Source organism: Neophocaena asiaeorientalis, unplaced genomic scaffold (genome assembly GCF_003031525.2).
Source record: "Neophocaena asiaeorientalis asiaeorientalis breed wild unplaced genomic scaffold, Neophocaena_asiaeorientalis_V1.1 scaffold1186, whole genome shotgun sequence".
Classification (NCBI taxonomy): domain Eukaryota; kingdom Metazoa; phylum Chordata; class Mammalia; order Artiodactyla; family Phocoenidae; genus Neophocaena; species Neophocaena asiaeorientalis.
The window spans coordinates 718,652-734,561 of record NW_020173974.1 but is presented as its reverse complement, the minus strand read 5'-3'; the positions used below and the strand labels follow the sequence as shown (position 1 = coordinate 734,561).

Sequence of the window (15,910 nt, the reverse complement as noted above, 5' to 3'; positions counted from 1 at the left end):
AAAAAAAAAAAAAAAAAAAAAAAAAAAAGGGGGGGGAAGAAAATATCAGAGTGGGTTGCATGCAGTAAGGGTATTGTTTCCTGACCTTTTGCTTGAATCCAATATGTGTATATATACACATATGTATGTCGAGTCATGTTTAAAAAACTTTTCCATACTGTGAGTTCTGGTTAAAAAAAAGTTTGGTCCGCCTGTCGATGCAGGGGACATGGGTTCGTGCCCCGGTCCGGGAGGATCCCACGTGCCGTCCCAAAAAAAAAAAAAAAAAAAAAAAAAAAAGTTTGAAACGCAATGCTCAAGTGAATCATCTCTTCCACTTGCCCCCATTCTTCTAACAGCTGTTCCCTAAACACACCTATGCATCCTCACCTCTGGGCCTCTACACACACTAATCTTTGGCCTGATATCCCTGACCTAATTTCTCTGCTAATTCTTTAAGGTCAGGAAGAAATCTTCTGCTTATTCTCTCCTTCTGAACTTCCTAAACTCTCCTTCCCTCTGGGTCCATATCCCTTTCTTGTAATACTTACCAGGTAACTGGGAGCCACGGTGCCTGGCTCTCTCAGACTCGAGAAGAGTCCCTCCCAATACCTGCAGCAAAGTTCTGACCACGAAGCTGCCATGTGTGTCTCCACAGTAGAAAAGAAAATCATCACACACCTCAGCGGCTAGTCCCAGGCCCAGTTCCTCCAGGGTCTCCAAAGGACCATCCTTCCCATCCTCCTCCTCCTCCTCCTCTGCAGGGTTCCCTAGCAATCGAGGCAGCTGCAGCAAAGCACTTTGCAATACATGGACCCCACATCGATGACAGGCCACAAAGCGCAAGTTGGGCCGCAGAGCAGCCCATACTCTACACAGCGGTTTCAGGGGACTGAACCCCAACAGTTCCTGCAGCATCTCACTACCAGCCCTGTTTGTGGCCAAGGCTAGGGCCTGAGCCTCCACTTCTTTCAAAACATTATGCACCATCAGCTCTGGAAAAACAAGAAAAGAAATACATTAAAGAGAATGAGAGGAGACTAAGGTTATGTTCCATCACTTAACCAAGGGGTGGGGAAGGAGGAAGGGGATACAGGAGATGAAACTAAGTCCTCACACCCTGGGGACCCACGAAAATGTCCTTACCGGTCCTGGATTTTATGCCCAACTAAGTGCCTCCCTTGATCCCACCCCAAAGTTGCTCCCTACCTCGTTCTTCTCCCGTCTCGGGGACCTCTTTCAGCGCGGATAGCGCCCGGCGGAAATACCCCAGAGCTTCTGGGCTCAGGTGAGGGTGCGCATCCGGAGCCGGCTCTGAGCGCCCATCCGGAGGCGGGCAGGGTTGTCGCTGGCGGCCTGGTGGGGGGCGCCCCGAGCCCTTGGCTCCGCGCCCTCTTTTGCCACCAGCGGGGAACCGGCGCCCCGCCTGGTGGGGGGAGCGCGGAACCAGCCCCATGAGCGCTTCGGCACCTCTCCGCCAGCAAAGGCTTCCTTAGCCGCAGGGGGCACCTCAACCACTCGCGTACGGCCCGGAGCCGGGCAGAGTTTAGTCACGCCCGCGCGCTCAGGGCGCAGCGTTACACGTCATAGCCCCGCGACTGCCGCTCCGCGGCGGGAGTGGCTGTTTCAGGATCGCCCAGCTCTCGCTTGCCAGTGCTGGCTCCTACCGGTCATTGCCCCGGGCCCGCGGGGTACTCTTTGATCCTCCCCTCCGCGTCGCCAGCGGAAACTGGGTCAGAACGCGGACTTCCACCCCAGCCTCGTACTCTGACCCCGTAGTTGTCACCTCGTCCCACTCCCGCGGCCAGAATTAAAGTCTTCGACTTCGAGAACTTTTCGAACGAGGCGGCGCGAGAACTCCAGCAGTAGTACACGTGGCCGGTAAGGGGCGCCAGCGCCCTCCACTTCGGGCTCGGGGTCCCTTGGCCTCGCGCCTACCCCCGACCCGGAAGTCTCGCCTCCGGACCAGCGGCCAGTGCTCCAGAGAGCTCAGGACTCCGCGTGGACGCGCTGGGAGGGACCGCCCCGCTACAGTCTCCCACCCAGTTAGCCCCACTCAGAAAGTCTCAGTAAGTGGCCGTCCTGGACAGCCCCACTTCTTCACTCCTTGGCCTCCCAAAAGGGACAACCGGCCATGTCCTGGGGCCTGCACTAGTTATCCCCCTTCTTCAGTCCTTGGCCTCCCAAAAGGGACAACCAGCCTTGTCCTGGGCCCTGCACTGGTTATCCCCCTCTGAAACTTCTCTCCCATCAAAGGATCTCAGCCTTGGCTCCCCTTCCTATCATTGTCAAGGTCCCCCCTCTGCATATACACTCTGCAGGCTTCCCTCAGAGCAAGTCCTTGCTTCCACAGATTTAACCCCTTCTCTTGTGAGTCATGCCAGCTCCCATGAAGGGCCAGGTGTGCGTGGTTACTGGTGCTTCCAGGGGTATTGGCCGGGGCATCGCTTTGCAGCTCTGCCAAGCAGGTGCCACAGTTTACATCACTGGCCGCAATCTGGACACACTGCAGGCCACTGCTCAGGAGGTGAGTGCTTCTTCTGGGATCCCAGGGGCAGAAACCACCTCAGGGAGCCCTTCCCATTAACCACTCCTCTTAATCCCTTACCTGAAACCAAAATATTCCTCAGTAGACATGAACATTTTTACTCAAAGTGGGATAAGTAAACCCCATAAGTAACTTCAGATCAGGTCATATTTTGCCAGCAAGTGAATTTTATGAAAAATCTTGCTGTTTGAGAGCTTCAGGGATTTTGGAGTTGCATCTTAAGAGTTGTGGACCTGTGCTTTTTCTCTGTTTTTGTTAAGACTTTATTGACTTGTACATTTTCACTAGAGTTTTCTACTGAATTTCAGTTAAATAAATACTGGGGTGTGTTTGATAGGCTAGGCACTGAGTGAAGCACTGGGGTTACCAAGATTAGTAAGACATAACTTCTGCTTTTAAAAGAGAGTCCAGCAGGAAGTCTAAGGCAGAAACGGATCATTTCAATGTAATGTGAATACAGTAAGTGATGAAAGTAATTAATATGAATATGGTAAGTGATAAGTGTGCCCAGAATGCACTGGGAATATGGGTGAGCAGTTAGGCAGGGAGGTCAGAGGGTGGGACCCAGAGCATGGATCTGGAGAATATGATGATGGTTCTTGAATAAGGTCTTCTTTCTCTGAAGTTAGAGGATGGGGGCACATTTGTAGAGGGTGAGGTAGAACAGGAAGTAGAGATAGTTCATGTCTGAGAGCTTTGATTTCTCATTTACCAGGCAGAAGTGTTGGTGGAGTGAGGGTAAGAGGGCTGTGATTTTAAGTTGGGATTCCACATGAGTGGTGAAGAGTGGGAGCTAAGGGCACGTGAAATGGAAATGACTAATAATGAGGAAAAAGATAGATACTCATTTCTCAAGGCCAGCCTCCAAGCCTAATTTGTCCCTCACCTTCCACATGCAGAGTACAATGCCTTGCTCATGGTAGGCCTCAGTAAATGTCTATAGATTTTAAACCTGGGATCCCCATCAACATTACTCTACAATGACAGGACCTAGCATTCCTGAAACTCCTCCAACAGGCACCAGAGGGCAGTATTGCCACCATGTTCCCTCAGCTGCTGGCTGTGAGTCCTATGATTGCCTTAGCTCCCACGCTGGCAGTTGAGGGGAGCTGTGTTGTGTCTCTTACTATGTTCGACAGGAAGCTCATATCCTCTCTAATCCTCTCCAGGCACAATCCCGAGGGGGCCGGTGTGTGCCCGTGGTGTGTGATTCAAGCCAGGAGAGTGAAGTGCGAAGCCTGTTTGAGCAGGTGGATCAAGAACAGCAGGGGCGTCTGGATGTGCTGGTCAACAACGCCTATGCTGGGGTCCAGGTGCTCTTTGAACTTTGACCCCAGCTCCACACTCCTGACCTTTCCCTCTGACCTGAGTCTTCATCCCCACTCATTATCCCTTCCATTATCCAGCCCCTTCCTGCCTTCAAAGCATCCTATTCACCACTCTCCCTGTCTTCCAGGCGATCCTGAACAACACTAAAAAGGCATTCTGGGAAAGCCCCGCCTCCATCTGGGATGATATCAACAACGTTGGACTCAGGTAGGTGCCTCCCCTGCCACCCCGCTAAGGGCCTGGGCTCCCCTCACTCAACCAGGCTGAGGGCCCAGACGTTTTCCCATGTGCCCTCTCCTTTTCCCTCTGATCTTGTCTCTCTTCTCCCTTCTGTCCCATTTGTCCACTAATCTCTAAAGAAGTTTAATCCAGGTGAATCTGTACCTAAGAATGTCAACTTTTGCCTTGTTTCTGTCAGTAATTTTCATCTGAATTTGCCCTTGCCCTCCCTCCTGCCTCATTTTCTTCCCATCCAAATGCATGACCCAGAAGGGAGCCTCTTTCCCTCAGTAAAGCATGCCACCTATAGTCAGTATTTCCGAAGATGGCTAGAGGAAGAAATTGTTTTGTTTTAGATCAGAAGAAGGTCAATAAGGAAGAGTGAGTGCCAGCTATCTTAGCCTTTCCCTCCTCACTCCAGACCCACAGGCAAGGGTACTCCCAAGTCCAAGTTGGGAGGGCAGGGGTGTCATGGGGTTACACATACATCTGGCAAAGGAGTGAGATGAAACACCGCATTAAGAGTTCACCTAGCATGACATACATCAGTTAGGTCAGTGTTAATTGTTGGAAAGAGGGTACCCTCTCAGAAACTACACTGCGTGGATGTGATCAGCCACCTGTGGGAGTCACCAAGAGATTATATGCAAATTTACTTCTGAAGCGTCTAAGGACACTCAGGGCTTCTAGTGGCAACCCCAGGGAAGCAGGATTAGAATCCACTTGTCATTTCCCAAGTGGAATAAAGGTTGTGAGGACAGAGGGGGATGGTCAGCCAACAATCAAGAAAAGAAAACCCGGACTTCCCTGGCAGTCCAGTGGTTAAGACTCCACCCTTCCACTGCAGAGGGCATGGGTTCAATCCCTGGTTGGGGAACTAAGATCTCGCATGCCGCATGGTGTGGCCAAAAAAAAAAAAGAAAGAAAACCCAAAGAGCTAGAAATTGGCAACACCCATATCCTTAACCCTCCAAAGAGAGGGGCCTTCCACACTCTCATCTCCTGCTGGTCAGGGTTTTGAGCCTGTGAAGCAAAGGCCTGGACCCCGCCCTAGAGCTCTGATGAATTCTCCAAGGCGAAGGTCACTCTGTGAGCCTCCTGGAAGTGCACCAACATCTCCTTTCACCTCCCACACACACATTCACATTTACTGTGCCTTTCTTCTGCATTGCCTGAGGTCAGGCTTCCTTTTGATACCATACTCTACTTGTTTTCATTTGGAGGGTCCTGTTTCCCTTGCGATACTGGTTACCAAGTATGTGTGTGTTATTTTTTTAAAAATATACTGTGAAGACCAGTACAATCTTATTCCCCTAGTCACCACTGCTTCCTCTTTTGCCTGAGATATAGCTACTGTTAATAGCCTAGTATATATTCTACCATTCATTTAAATATTCCACTAGGAAGAGATACCATAATTTATTTATCTAACCCCTTATTTGTTGCAACAGTGGAAAATAATTAGGTCAAAAAATATAACTTCTTAAAGATTTTAGTAAGCATTATCAAACTGTCCTCTAAAAAGACCCCACCAATTTATAATCTCACAACAGTGAAGGAGGATATCTGTTTCCCCGTGTCCTCAATCATACTAGACAATATCAGGCCACGAGGTCAGGCAAGTTTCGCCATCTAATAGGCCAAAGATATCTGAAGGTGTTTTTTAATTTACACTTCTCTATTATTTGTGAAGTTGAGCTTTTCTTTTTCACTTTTTATTGGTTCTTGATTCTTTTGTGAGTTGTGTTACCAAGTTATTCTTTTCACATCAATTTATAAGAGATCTTTGTACAAGATCTTTAGATTCCTTTGATGTGTGTTTTACAAATATCTTTCTCAATTTATTACTCATTGCTTGCATGTATGCTCTCCTCAGCTATGTATACTTAATTGTGTACACATGTATGTATTTGTACATCTTTCTCTCTATATATATGTTTTACTGTTAAGAAGTCACATTTCTATCTAGGTGTGATACTGAGACAGGTTTTCCCTACCTCAAGTTTATGAACACATTGTCATGCTTTCTTTTAGTGCTTTTGTGCACTCATTTTTTTATATTTTGAGAATGCATTTTAAAACAATAAATGAGGTAGAGAACAAATCCCACCCACTAAATAACTGACCAGTTGTTCCAAATCCATTTATTGTTTGGTCCGTCTCGCCCTGTTGGTTTGAAATGTTCTGTTTGTAATTTGCTGAATTCTCCTTTACACTTGGATTAATTATTGAGTATTTTGTTTCGTTGACTTACTTATATATTATTATGCCAGTCCTGCATTTTTTTTAACTATTACTGTACTTTTTTTTTTTTGGCGGTACGCGGGCCTCTCACTGCTATGGCCTCTCCCGTTGCGGAGCACAGGCTCCGGACGCGCAGGCCCAGCAGCCATGGCTCACGGGCCCAGCCGCTCCGCGGCATGTGGGATCTTCCCAGACCGGGGCACGAACCCGTGTCCCCTGCATCAGCAGGCGGACTCTCAACCACTGCGCCACCAGGGAAGCCCCTCATTGTACATTTTAACGCAGGTTGGCTGGGTGAGGGGAGCATATCCCCCTCACCGACACGATGTTACTCTTCCTTCTACAGAATTTTCCTGGCTCTTCTTACACATCTGTTCTCACTGAGCTTTAGATTGTTCTGTTGATCTCTCCAGGAGTCTTACTGAGATATAACTCCCATTGACTGGACTTGTGCATTAGTTTAAGTAGAACTGATGTTTTACACGTTGATTCTTCTAAGCAAATTATGTCTGTACTTGTTCTTTTATATTAAGCAGAACTTTATAGTTTTTCCTTGTAGGTCCTATACATTTATTATGTTTTATCCCCTGAGCTATTTTAGCTTTGCTATTGCTGTCATGACAGAGTGCTTTTCTTCCATTACAGTCTTCTAAAGATTGCTGTTTCTTAACCTCCGGTGGTTAATATTACCCGTGTCCCTCTCAGAATGTGCCCTCAAGCCCTTGATTCACCAGGTTTGCGGCCTTCTCCTGGATCAGAAGCCATTAGGGGGCAGAAGAAACTTCCCGAGACAGCCCTGAATGTGGTTCATTCCTTCTTCTTTGCCCCACCTTCTAGAGGCCACTACTTATGCTCTGTGTATGGGGCACGGCTGATGGTACCAGCTGGCCGGGGGCTCATCGTGGTCATCTCCTCCATTGGTGGGCTGCAGTATTTCTTCAACGTCCCCTATGGCGTGGGCAAAGCTGCGGTGAGGACCCACTGGCACAGGGGTTGGGGACAGTCGTGGTACCCATAGCTCAGGAGAGACAGTCCCCGGTAGTCAGAGTGGTGAGGCTGACTGATCCTCACCTCTTCCTCTGCCCCTGCATGGATGGTTCCTTTGCCTGGGCTCCTCTCAGCTGGCCAGCCTAGGCAGTGCACTGGGGAAGGTGGACAGCTGAGACAGGGCTCCTGGGAAGGCCGGGGGGTTGGGGCATCCTTGGTGGAAGCAGGGAAGGCAGGGGAGGGAGGTGACGTGACCAGGTGCCCTGGCTCCCACCTGGCCTTCTGTCCCTCTGCAGTGCGACAGGCTGGCTGCTGACTGTGCCCAGGAGCTGCGGCGCCACGGGGTCAGCTGCGTGTCGCTTTGGCCAGGGTTGGTGCAGACAGAACTGCTGAAGGAGCACGTGAGGAAGGGGGAGAACACTGCCGATCCCCTTGTTGAGCAGGTTGGCAAGGGGAGGGCGAGGGTGGCAGAAAATGTGGGGATCAGCCACTCCATCCCCACATCCTCCAACCACAAGACAGTAACAACAGAGTAAATACCCAGGTGCTTGTCGCAGCAGGCGCAGGGCTGAGCACTGACACACATTATGTCCTTTTCTCCTGTAAGTGAGACGGTGTCTCCATTTCCCAGACGGGGAAACTGAAACTCAGGGAGGCTAAGAAACTTGCTCAAGGTCACATGTGCCATAAGTGGAAAGATTATCCAGCTCCAAAGCCCATGCCCTTGACCTCTGCTCTGAACTAATCTAGAAGGCCCAGACATAATTGACAACCCTACATCCTTCCACTTAGGAAAGGCAGTTGGTCCTGGTCCTGGGGTACAGGGCTCACTGGATGTGGGGAGGAATGATTCCCGTACCTACTGAGATGCTGAGTCCTGCAGGTGCAGTGATGAGGGCCTCTGTCTCCTGGACAGAAGCTGAAAGCAGGGAAGGGACTTGGGCAGTGCTCTTGGAAATTAACCCTTCACTTCTCTGCCCCTGTGTTTCAGTTCAAATTTCGTTTCTCATCTGCGGAGACCACAGAAATGAGTGGCAAATGTGTGGTGGCCTTGGCAACAGGTGAAGAGGTTGGGGGCGGCTGGTAACAGGAAAGGGCATGGAGGATCTTCAGGGTGGTGGCAGCCAGTTCAGGGTCCCGAGCCAGGAATATGCCCTTCTCTTCTCTGGCGTCTGGAGCCCCAAAGGGTCCGACGCCCAGTTTGAGGTGCGGGAGCCTCAGGAACTGGATCCTGGGAGACATGGCCAAGAGCCAGAGGCCCAGGAACCTTCCTAGAAACAGAGAGAAACAAGTCTGGGTCCCTAAGCCTGTCTCGGTAGTGCCCTGGGCCACACCCGGGCCGTCTCAGCTGTCTGTGTGCCCACAGACCCCAATATCCTGAGCCTAAGCGGGAAGGTGCTGCCATCCTGTGACCTGGCACGGCGCTATGGCCTGCAGGACGTTGATGGTAAGAGCTCTGGCCCAGCAGCCAGCCTGGACCTCTCTTCTTTCTCACCCGGCTCACCCCTTCTCCCACTCTCTCTCCCTGTTCCCTCCTCCCTCACCTTCCATTCAGTCTCCTCAGCCGGGGTGGGGGTGTCCGAGGAGTGGGAAGCAAGGGTCTAATCCTTTTTTTCCTGTGGTCCGCAGGCCGCCCCGTCCAGGACTATTTGTCTTTGAGCTCCGCTCTCTCCCATGTCTCCAGCCTGGGCTGGCTGGCCTCCTACTTGCCTGGCTTCCTCCGAGTGCCCAAGTGGGTTATGACCCTCTATGCTAGCAAGTTCTAACCCTCCTGGCCTGACACAGTTCTGCTCCCCTTTGGGCTGAGTGGTTGGCCTATCGCAGTGGAACAAGGCCGCCTTTCCCGCCCACCTGCTGCATACCCTTGATCTGAAGAGAAGACCTCTGCCGTGTGCCCTGGTTGAGCCCTAGGGGCCTTTATAGGTCCTTCTTCAGGTCTTCCTTGCCCCTGCGTTTTACTTTTTGCCTTAATATTGAAAAATGTTTTGGGGGCTAATAAAGGTCTCGTTTCTCCTTCAGCTTCTTTTCAAGTGCCAATTCTATGCTCAGGAAGGTATTAAGTACTTGAGAGAGAGACCTAGTGGTATGCAAAATGTGTAGGTTCTCAAGGATCTCGATCCCCAGCACAAGCCCCTTTACTCCACGTCTGTTCCTCCTCTTGCCTGTAGAGCTGCCCATCTCAGGAGCACCTGCCCTTTGGCTCCCATGCCCCAGCTGGGGAGCAGAGTCCTCCACAGCCAGAAGCAGGCACACCCCAGTCCCTCACTGCTTTCCCACCCCCTCATTCCGCCATCTCTTCAGGGATGCCTGCTGCCTTCTAGCTGTGCCTGATCCCTGGTTGAGGCCCAATCCAGGAAGGGCAAGCTCCCTGGTGTTCACAATTTCCCGGAATTTGGGAGGAAAGTACTCTCCAGATCCACGTGAGAGGCAGAAGAATAGTTGATGACACCGGCACTTCACATCCTCCCTCCTGGGATGGCACCACCTGAACTGCTTTCGGAAGAACTGACTGCAAGAACCCTTTAGGGCTGCCTTTCCTGCTTGGGGGTGGGGGGGGGGGTCTGTCCCAGCCCGAGGCAAGGCAACAGGGTGTGTATTCCAAAGAGGAGCTGAGGGCCACTCTGAGGGCACCTTCCCACCAGCAGCCTCGATGGCCATCAAGGTAACTGGATGGCTGCTGTAAATCAGAGTGGCATAGATAATTTCTAAACTTCAAAAAAGGCAGGGTGAGAGCTGAGGCTTCCCAAGGCTCCCCATAGAGTCTGCAGAAGCTGTGATCTTCCTGTGGCTTTTGGGGGGCCGCCCCCGGTTACTATTCCAGTGGGTGCTGGGGTGGCCCACTGGCTGGTGAGAGCTAGTTGTGTGCATCTCTTCCAACCCTGCAGTCAGTGACTTGACAGTGGTCGCTTGAATTCAGCTATGGTGCGAGTATGTATGGCACAGGAGTCCACAGCTGCTGCCAATCAGGCCACTTTTTAAGAGAGAGCCAGCTTCTCAGCGTGTGACTAGAGCCGCGTACTTAAATTCCACCATTTACCCAGGCACCCCATTCAGATCGCAGTGATCAGATTTCCTCACCACCCACTCACTGCCTTCCACTCAGCACCCTAAATTCCCCTAAGATTGGTGAGGGGCAGCAGCAGTTGCCTGTATGCTTTAAGAAGAAGGACAAGCACCTCAGGATCTCCTCCAGCCTTCCGCACCCATCTTTAAAAAACATCACTGGAGGGCTTCCCTGGTGGCGCAGTGGTTGAGAGTCCGCCTGCCGATGCAGAGGACGCGGGTTCGTGCCCCGGTCCGGGAAGATCCCACGTGCCGCGGAGCGGCTGGGCCTGTGAGCCATGGCCGCTGAGCCTGCGCGTCCGGAGCGGCAACGGGAGAGGCCACAGCAGTGAGAGGCCCGCATACCGCAAAAAAAAAAAAAAAAAAAAAAAAAAAAAAAACATCACTGGAACAGATCCTTTCGTGAGGGCCTTGTTCCCTAAACGCCACAAGGTATCATGGGAAGAACATGGGCTTCAAAGTCATACAAATCTGTGCACAAATCCTAACTTCACCACTTTGGAAAGTAAGTGAAATAACATATGCACCAAGCAATGTGCAGCCGCTAAAGTTGTCGATTCTTCCTCTTAACAAACATTTAAGAGTATGCTCTGCACCAGGCACCATTCTTGGCTTTGGGAGAGCAGAGAACAAGACAGACCAGGCTTCAACCCACAGAGGACTTTCATTCAGCCCTGGAAGACCTTAGAAGTCAGCTAGACCTTCGACTTACCTTAGGAAGTGAGTGAACTGGGTCCCCAAGAGTACATCAACGCAGAGTTCAGCCTCAGCCCTGGTTATCTCAAGAAGCCGGAGGGAGCAGTGTTCTTTAAGAGACACCACACTGCCTCCCTCCAACAAGACTTAATTAATCTTAGAAACATAAACAATGGAGTCGAGCTCTGAGAGACTGAAACGTGGACAGTGAGTGTTGATTGGAGGTAGAAGAGATTCAAGATCTGAGAAACCCAGTAGCAGAGTCTTAGGACATTTGGGGGATTAGTATTCATTCAGAAAACATTTATTTGACACCTGCATTCTGCCCAGCACCATACTAGGCACCAGGGAAGACTAGTTCAATTTGGTGAGATGGGTGCTATAGTAAGTTTACACAGTACCCTGACAGCACAGGAGGGAGCAACTGGCTCCATTAGGAGAGTGAAGGAAGTGATACTGACTAGAGACAAAGAATGGCAAGAGAGAAGGTGGGAGGGGGTTCATTTTTTCTAACTATAAAAAAAAAAAGGCAGGTACTGAGGCACCAAATGGTGCAGGACAGCTAGAAGTTGGTATGACGTAAGTGTAGATGTGGTATGGGATAAGTTTCCAGGGAGAAAGGAGATGAGTAAAGATCAGTGATTAAGATTTAAATTGTGGACAGTAGGTTTCCACCCGAGGGATTCATCTTAGATGCTGAGTGACTATTAAGGAAGTGCTCCCAGGGGAGCTGGGTGGAGGGGGAGAAGCCAAGCAAGAGCTCCAGTTCAGCCGTGGAGGGTGGCTTCCCTCAGAGCCCAGGGGAGAGCCCTGGAGTATAAGGCCTCAGGGTAGCCCTGCCTGGAACAAGGGAGCCAGGCTTTCATTCCCCACCACCACCATTGAGTAGTCACCAGTCACACTTTGGCCCAGGTGGGGCCAGGCAAGGCAAAGCAGCTCCAGGAAGTCATGGGCACCCTTCCAAGAGGAGCTGCAGGTGTCGACCTTGAAAACACGTTGAAGGGGGTGTCATGCACGAACATGGAAAAGGGCATCCGAGGGGATCTGGGCAGAGCATTAACACTGTAAGCTCCAGGGGGGTTTAAGCCAGAGAGGAGCGTGCACTGATCTGTACTTGAGGAAGCTCACCGGGGCTGAGGTGTGGGGAGGATGAACCAGAGGGAGGACAGGCAGGCATCGGAAGAGCTGCCCAGAGGCTGGCCAATATCCCGGGATGTGATGGCAGCGGAGGTGTGGGCTGAGGAGAGATTGTAGGAGGCAGAGTCAATAGACAGGGCCTGTAGGAAGGGAGGTGGGGCTGGTGCAGGACTGCCGTGCTGTTACCACTGGCATGGGGGCCGTGAAAGCAGCAGCAGGCACAGAGAAGGAAAGAATGTGCCGGAGTTGTGAAGGAAATCAGCCGTGGCGAGACACGGGCTGGCTGAGATACAGCCCCTACCCCTACCAGAGCAAATCTAGGGACTTGGCCGGTCCCCAGAAGATGCTTAATCCCCTAAGGGAGCCCAGGGAAGGATGGAGAAGAGATTTTTGATTAGCATTTTAAAATTTACATTTCTAAAAGGTGACATTCACATGGGTCAGAATCCAAAAGGTATATAAAGGTGTACAGTGAGAAGTCCCCCCTCCTATCCCTGCTCACTAGTGCCCAGTCCCAACCCAGAGGCAGCCAGCACTACCATATTCTTGGGTAGCCATAGAGAAAGCCCACGCCTGTACAAGCAAAGAGCTAAGCATATTTCAGAGAAGAGATTTGACTGCGTGCAAATCTGGGCCTCTCTTTCTCCAGCTAAGGGGTTGTATTTTCCCGTCTCTGAGGCCTATTATGGCCCTTGTGTTCTACATTTCTAAGCAAGGAGCAGCCCTGGCCCAGAGGCCCCACCCCTTCTCACGTTGTTAGGCAGGTGCTCCCATTACCCAAAACTTCCCTACCCCGCTAGCAGGGAGGGAAAGAGAAAGAGCAGCGGAGGGCCTAAAGGATGGAGGAAAATGGCTGCAGAGAAGCAGGGGCGGTGCCAAGGAGCCCAGCCTCATCAGCCTGACCAGCCCTGGCCTCCTCAGAAGCGGACCCACACTGCACCTGTGAGATGCACGTCACGCCTGAAGTGGATTCCTCTTTTCTAGGGCAACTGCCCAAGGGTTTGGCGTGCCAAAGTGAGGCCAACCGTGGAGCTTCTGCTCCCAAGGAGTCCCCAGGGATGTAGCTCTGACCGATTGGCTGACACAAAACAAGGTGATGGAAGCAGGCCTGAACCATGGCATCTCAGATGCCAGCTTCCGGGACGAGTCACGGAGGAGGACTTCCCATCGGCTGCTGAAGGTCCCTTTGGGTGATGTGAATGACAGTGGTGTCAGGATTCAGGCATGAGGAATGAAGAGCACACACAAGGCCCCAGAGGAGCCCAGCCTAACAGACAAATCAAGGTGAGATGGTCGGGCCCAGACCCACCCTTTTTCCCTCCTCATCCTGGCTCCTACCCACCCATGGCCCCCACTGTTTTGCATGTTGCATGAGGTCCCTTCAGCTCCTGCTCTCCCTGTCACTGGGGAGGGCCCCCGCCATGACCTCAGAAGTTGCTTCGCCGCAGCCTGTCCCCCATCCCATCTGGTCCCCGGTCTTCACCCCCTAGGTTGGTCCACACCTCCACACAACCCCTCCTCCCCGGACCTTCGGCCTGTGTCCTCTCCGGCCTCCCACCCTTCCGCCACTCCTCCTAGCCCCTCGGGGCCGCCTCAGCTGCCCTTCCCCCTGGGCCCTCCACACAATTTTCTCCCTTCCCTTCCATCTCCCAGTCAGCTGGCTTTTGTTGCAGCCTCCTCCTTGCCCAGCCCTGGGCAGGGCGAGGCAGATGGGCACAGGCAAGCTTTAGAAGACAAAGGTCTGGTTCTCAAAGTGCTTTCAGTTATCACCGTGAAACAATTAGACAGTCATGATGAGACCTAGGGTGGGGACTCGAAGGGGCGGGAGGGGTGGGCAGCCAGGCTGCTCCCTGGGCCACAGACAACTCTTGTTCCCTTCAGGTTTCACCTTCCTGGGGGTATTAGAACATCCTTACCCCTGCCTTTCTCTGCAAAACCTCACCTCTGCCTCAGTTCCTGCCTCCAGCAACCAAAGGCATCCTTGCCCATCTCGATCTGTCCTGATTCCCTCTGGGACAGTCACCTTGGCTAGCTTTCCTACACACACACCTTTCTTGGGTGCCCCCGCCCAGGGATCACCCACAGAGCTTTATTACCTCCTGTTTAACCAGGCTGGCCTGGTTCATGTTGAGCTGCAGAGGCAGGTCTGAGCAGGGGCTGAGGATGGGCACAGGCGGGACCTTCTCTGGATGGATGGATGGATGCCACTGCCCTCTGCACAGAGGCACCTGCAGAGCTCAGAAGTGGGCCAGCTCCCGCCAGGGCCCAGTGCAGGCTCGCTGGGAACAAGGTCAAGGGGTCACAGGGCCTGCCTGGCAACTTGTGTGCCAGAAGAGGAGAGGACCTGGAATCCGGCTGTGCTTAACTTGATAATGGGGGAATCTGGGAAGGAAAAGGACCCTTCCCTAAGCCCTTGAAATGGAGGAGGCTGCGAGGAATGCTGGGAAAGAGGCAGAGGGATGAAGTGGGGTCAGCTTTGCGCCATTTCTGTTACAAGTATGAACATATATGCTCCCATCCTCGACAGGCAGGTCTTGTCTCCCCCTTCCTTGGAGAGGTGGTTCCAGAAGAAACAGGCAAAGCTGGAACTCCACGAACAGATACTACTCCAGCAGCCCCGGAGGGGCTGGTGCAAGAGAAGGAAAGGCAACTGGCCTCCGGGCTTTCGCTGTCACTCTAACACAGCTGAGCCAGCCAGAGACTCGAGGCGCTGTAGAGGCTGAGAGAATTCGTGTTTAATGAGAGCAGCAATGACCTAAACACTCTGCCTAGGTCAGACTTCATCTTGTTTTTTTGCGGTACGCGGCCTCTCACTGTTGTGGCCTCTCCCGTTGCGGAGCACAGGCTCTGGACACGCAGGCTCAGCGGCCACGGCTCACGGGACCAGCCGCTCCGCGGCACGTGGGATCTTCCCGGACCGGGGCACGAACCCGCGTCCCCTGCATCGGCAGGCGGGCTCTCAACCACTGTGCCACCCAGGAAGCCCCAGACTTCATCTTTTTCATCTGCCATATGAGGTACTGTACTCTCTTACAGCTGAGGAGACTGAGGCTTAGGAAAGTTGGGGTACTTGTCCAGAGTTGCAGGTCTTTACTGTGAAAGGGTCTGGATTCAACCAAATACATGACTACAGAGTGCGAGCTCTTTCCCCTGCACCATGCTGCCTCTGCTGCTTGTTTTTTTGGTTTATTTTGTTGTTGTGCTGTTATTGTTATTTGGTTTTGGAGGAGTTTTCTTTTTTGCGCAGAGGGTTGGGGGTTGGGCAGAATGGTGAAAGCATTCCCAAGTTCACTCAGCCCAAGGACCCCTCTGGCCAAATACAGAGTTGCCCTTCTCTCAATGTGACATTTCCTTTCCTCTGCACGTTTGCTCGAGTTGTTCTGGTCCCTGGCTTGCCGCCCGCTCCCCTCAACAGCCCCAGCCCCATTTCCACCTGCCAGAATTCTTCCCACAAGACTCATCTCGGGCTTCCCTGGTGGCGCAGTGGTTAAGAATCCGCCTGCCAATGCAGGGGACATGGGTTCGAGCCCTGGTCCCGGAAGATCCCACATGCCGCGGAACAACTAAGCCCGTGTGCCACAAATACTGAAGCCTTCGTGCCCTAGACCCCTGCTCTGCAACAAGAGAAGCCACCGCAATGAGAAGCCCACACACAGTAACGAAGACCCAATGCAGCCAAAAATAAATAAATAAATTTAAAAAGAAAAA

The 15,910-nt window shown here is 52.1% G+C and overlaps 2 protein-coding genes across 3 annotated transcripts in view; one reads left to right on the top strand and one right to left on the bottom strand.

Moving 5' to 3' along the window:
• NOP9 (NOP9 nucleolar protein) overlaps positions 1 to 1,523 on the bottom strand; it is a 6,343-nt gene extending 4,820 nt beyond the window's left edge. Inside the window, exons 1-2 of the mRNA XM_024753278.1 lie at positions 1,189 to 1,523; positions 531 to 974 (exon numbers count right to left, since the gene is read on the bottom strand). Coding sequence (XP_024609046.1) covers positions 531 to 974; positions 1,189 to 1,435 — 691 coding nt within the window. The 5' untranslated portion in view covers positions 1,436 to 1,523. The remainder of the gene's footprint in view (positions 1 to 530; positions 975 to 1,188) is intronic.
• A 62-nt stretch (positions 1,524 to 1,585) lies between these two features.
• On the top strand, positions 1,586 to 9,325 carry DHRS1 (dehydrogenase/reductase 1). 2 transcript variants are annotated; one of them, XM_024753295.1, is made up of 9 exons: positions 1,586 to 1,860; positions 2,333 to 2,506; positions 3,697 to 3,840; positions 3,984 to 4,063; positions 7,157 to 7,289; positions 7,603 to 7,749; positions 8,298 to 8,367; positions 8,673 to 8,753; positions 8,936 to 9,325. In XM_024753295.1, exons 2-9 carry the CDS (start codon positions 2,357 to 2,359, stop codon positions 9,070 to 9,072), a joined length of 942 nt encoding a protein of 313 aa, XP_024609063.1. In that variant the 5' UTR covers positions 1,586 to 1,860; positions 2,333 to 2,356; the 3' UTR covers positions 9,073 to 9,325. The 2 variants fall into 2 exon arrangements, with proteins under 2 accessions (XP_024609063.1, XP_024609062.1); XM_024753294.1 differs by having other exon boundaries at positions 1,586 to 2,048.
• The last annotated feature ends 6,585 nt before the right edge of the window (positions 9,326 to 15,910 follow it).

Excerpts from the sequence above, each read along its gene's own strand:
- DHRS1 (XM_024753295.1), top strand. The coding sequence starts at position 2,357 with ATGCCAGCTCCCATGAAGGGCCAGGTGTGCGTGGTTACTGGTGCTTCC. Across the intron at positions 4,064-7,156 it reads ATCAACAACGTTGGACTCAG|AGGCCACTACTTATGCTCTG; the intron begins GTAGGTGCCTCC and ends CCCACCTTCTAG. Across the intron at positions 8,368-8,672 it reads TGTGGTGGCCTTGGCAACAG|ACCCCAATATCCTGAGCCTA; the intron begins GTGAAGAGGTTG and ends GTGTGCCCACAG.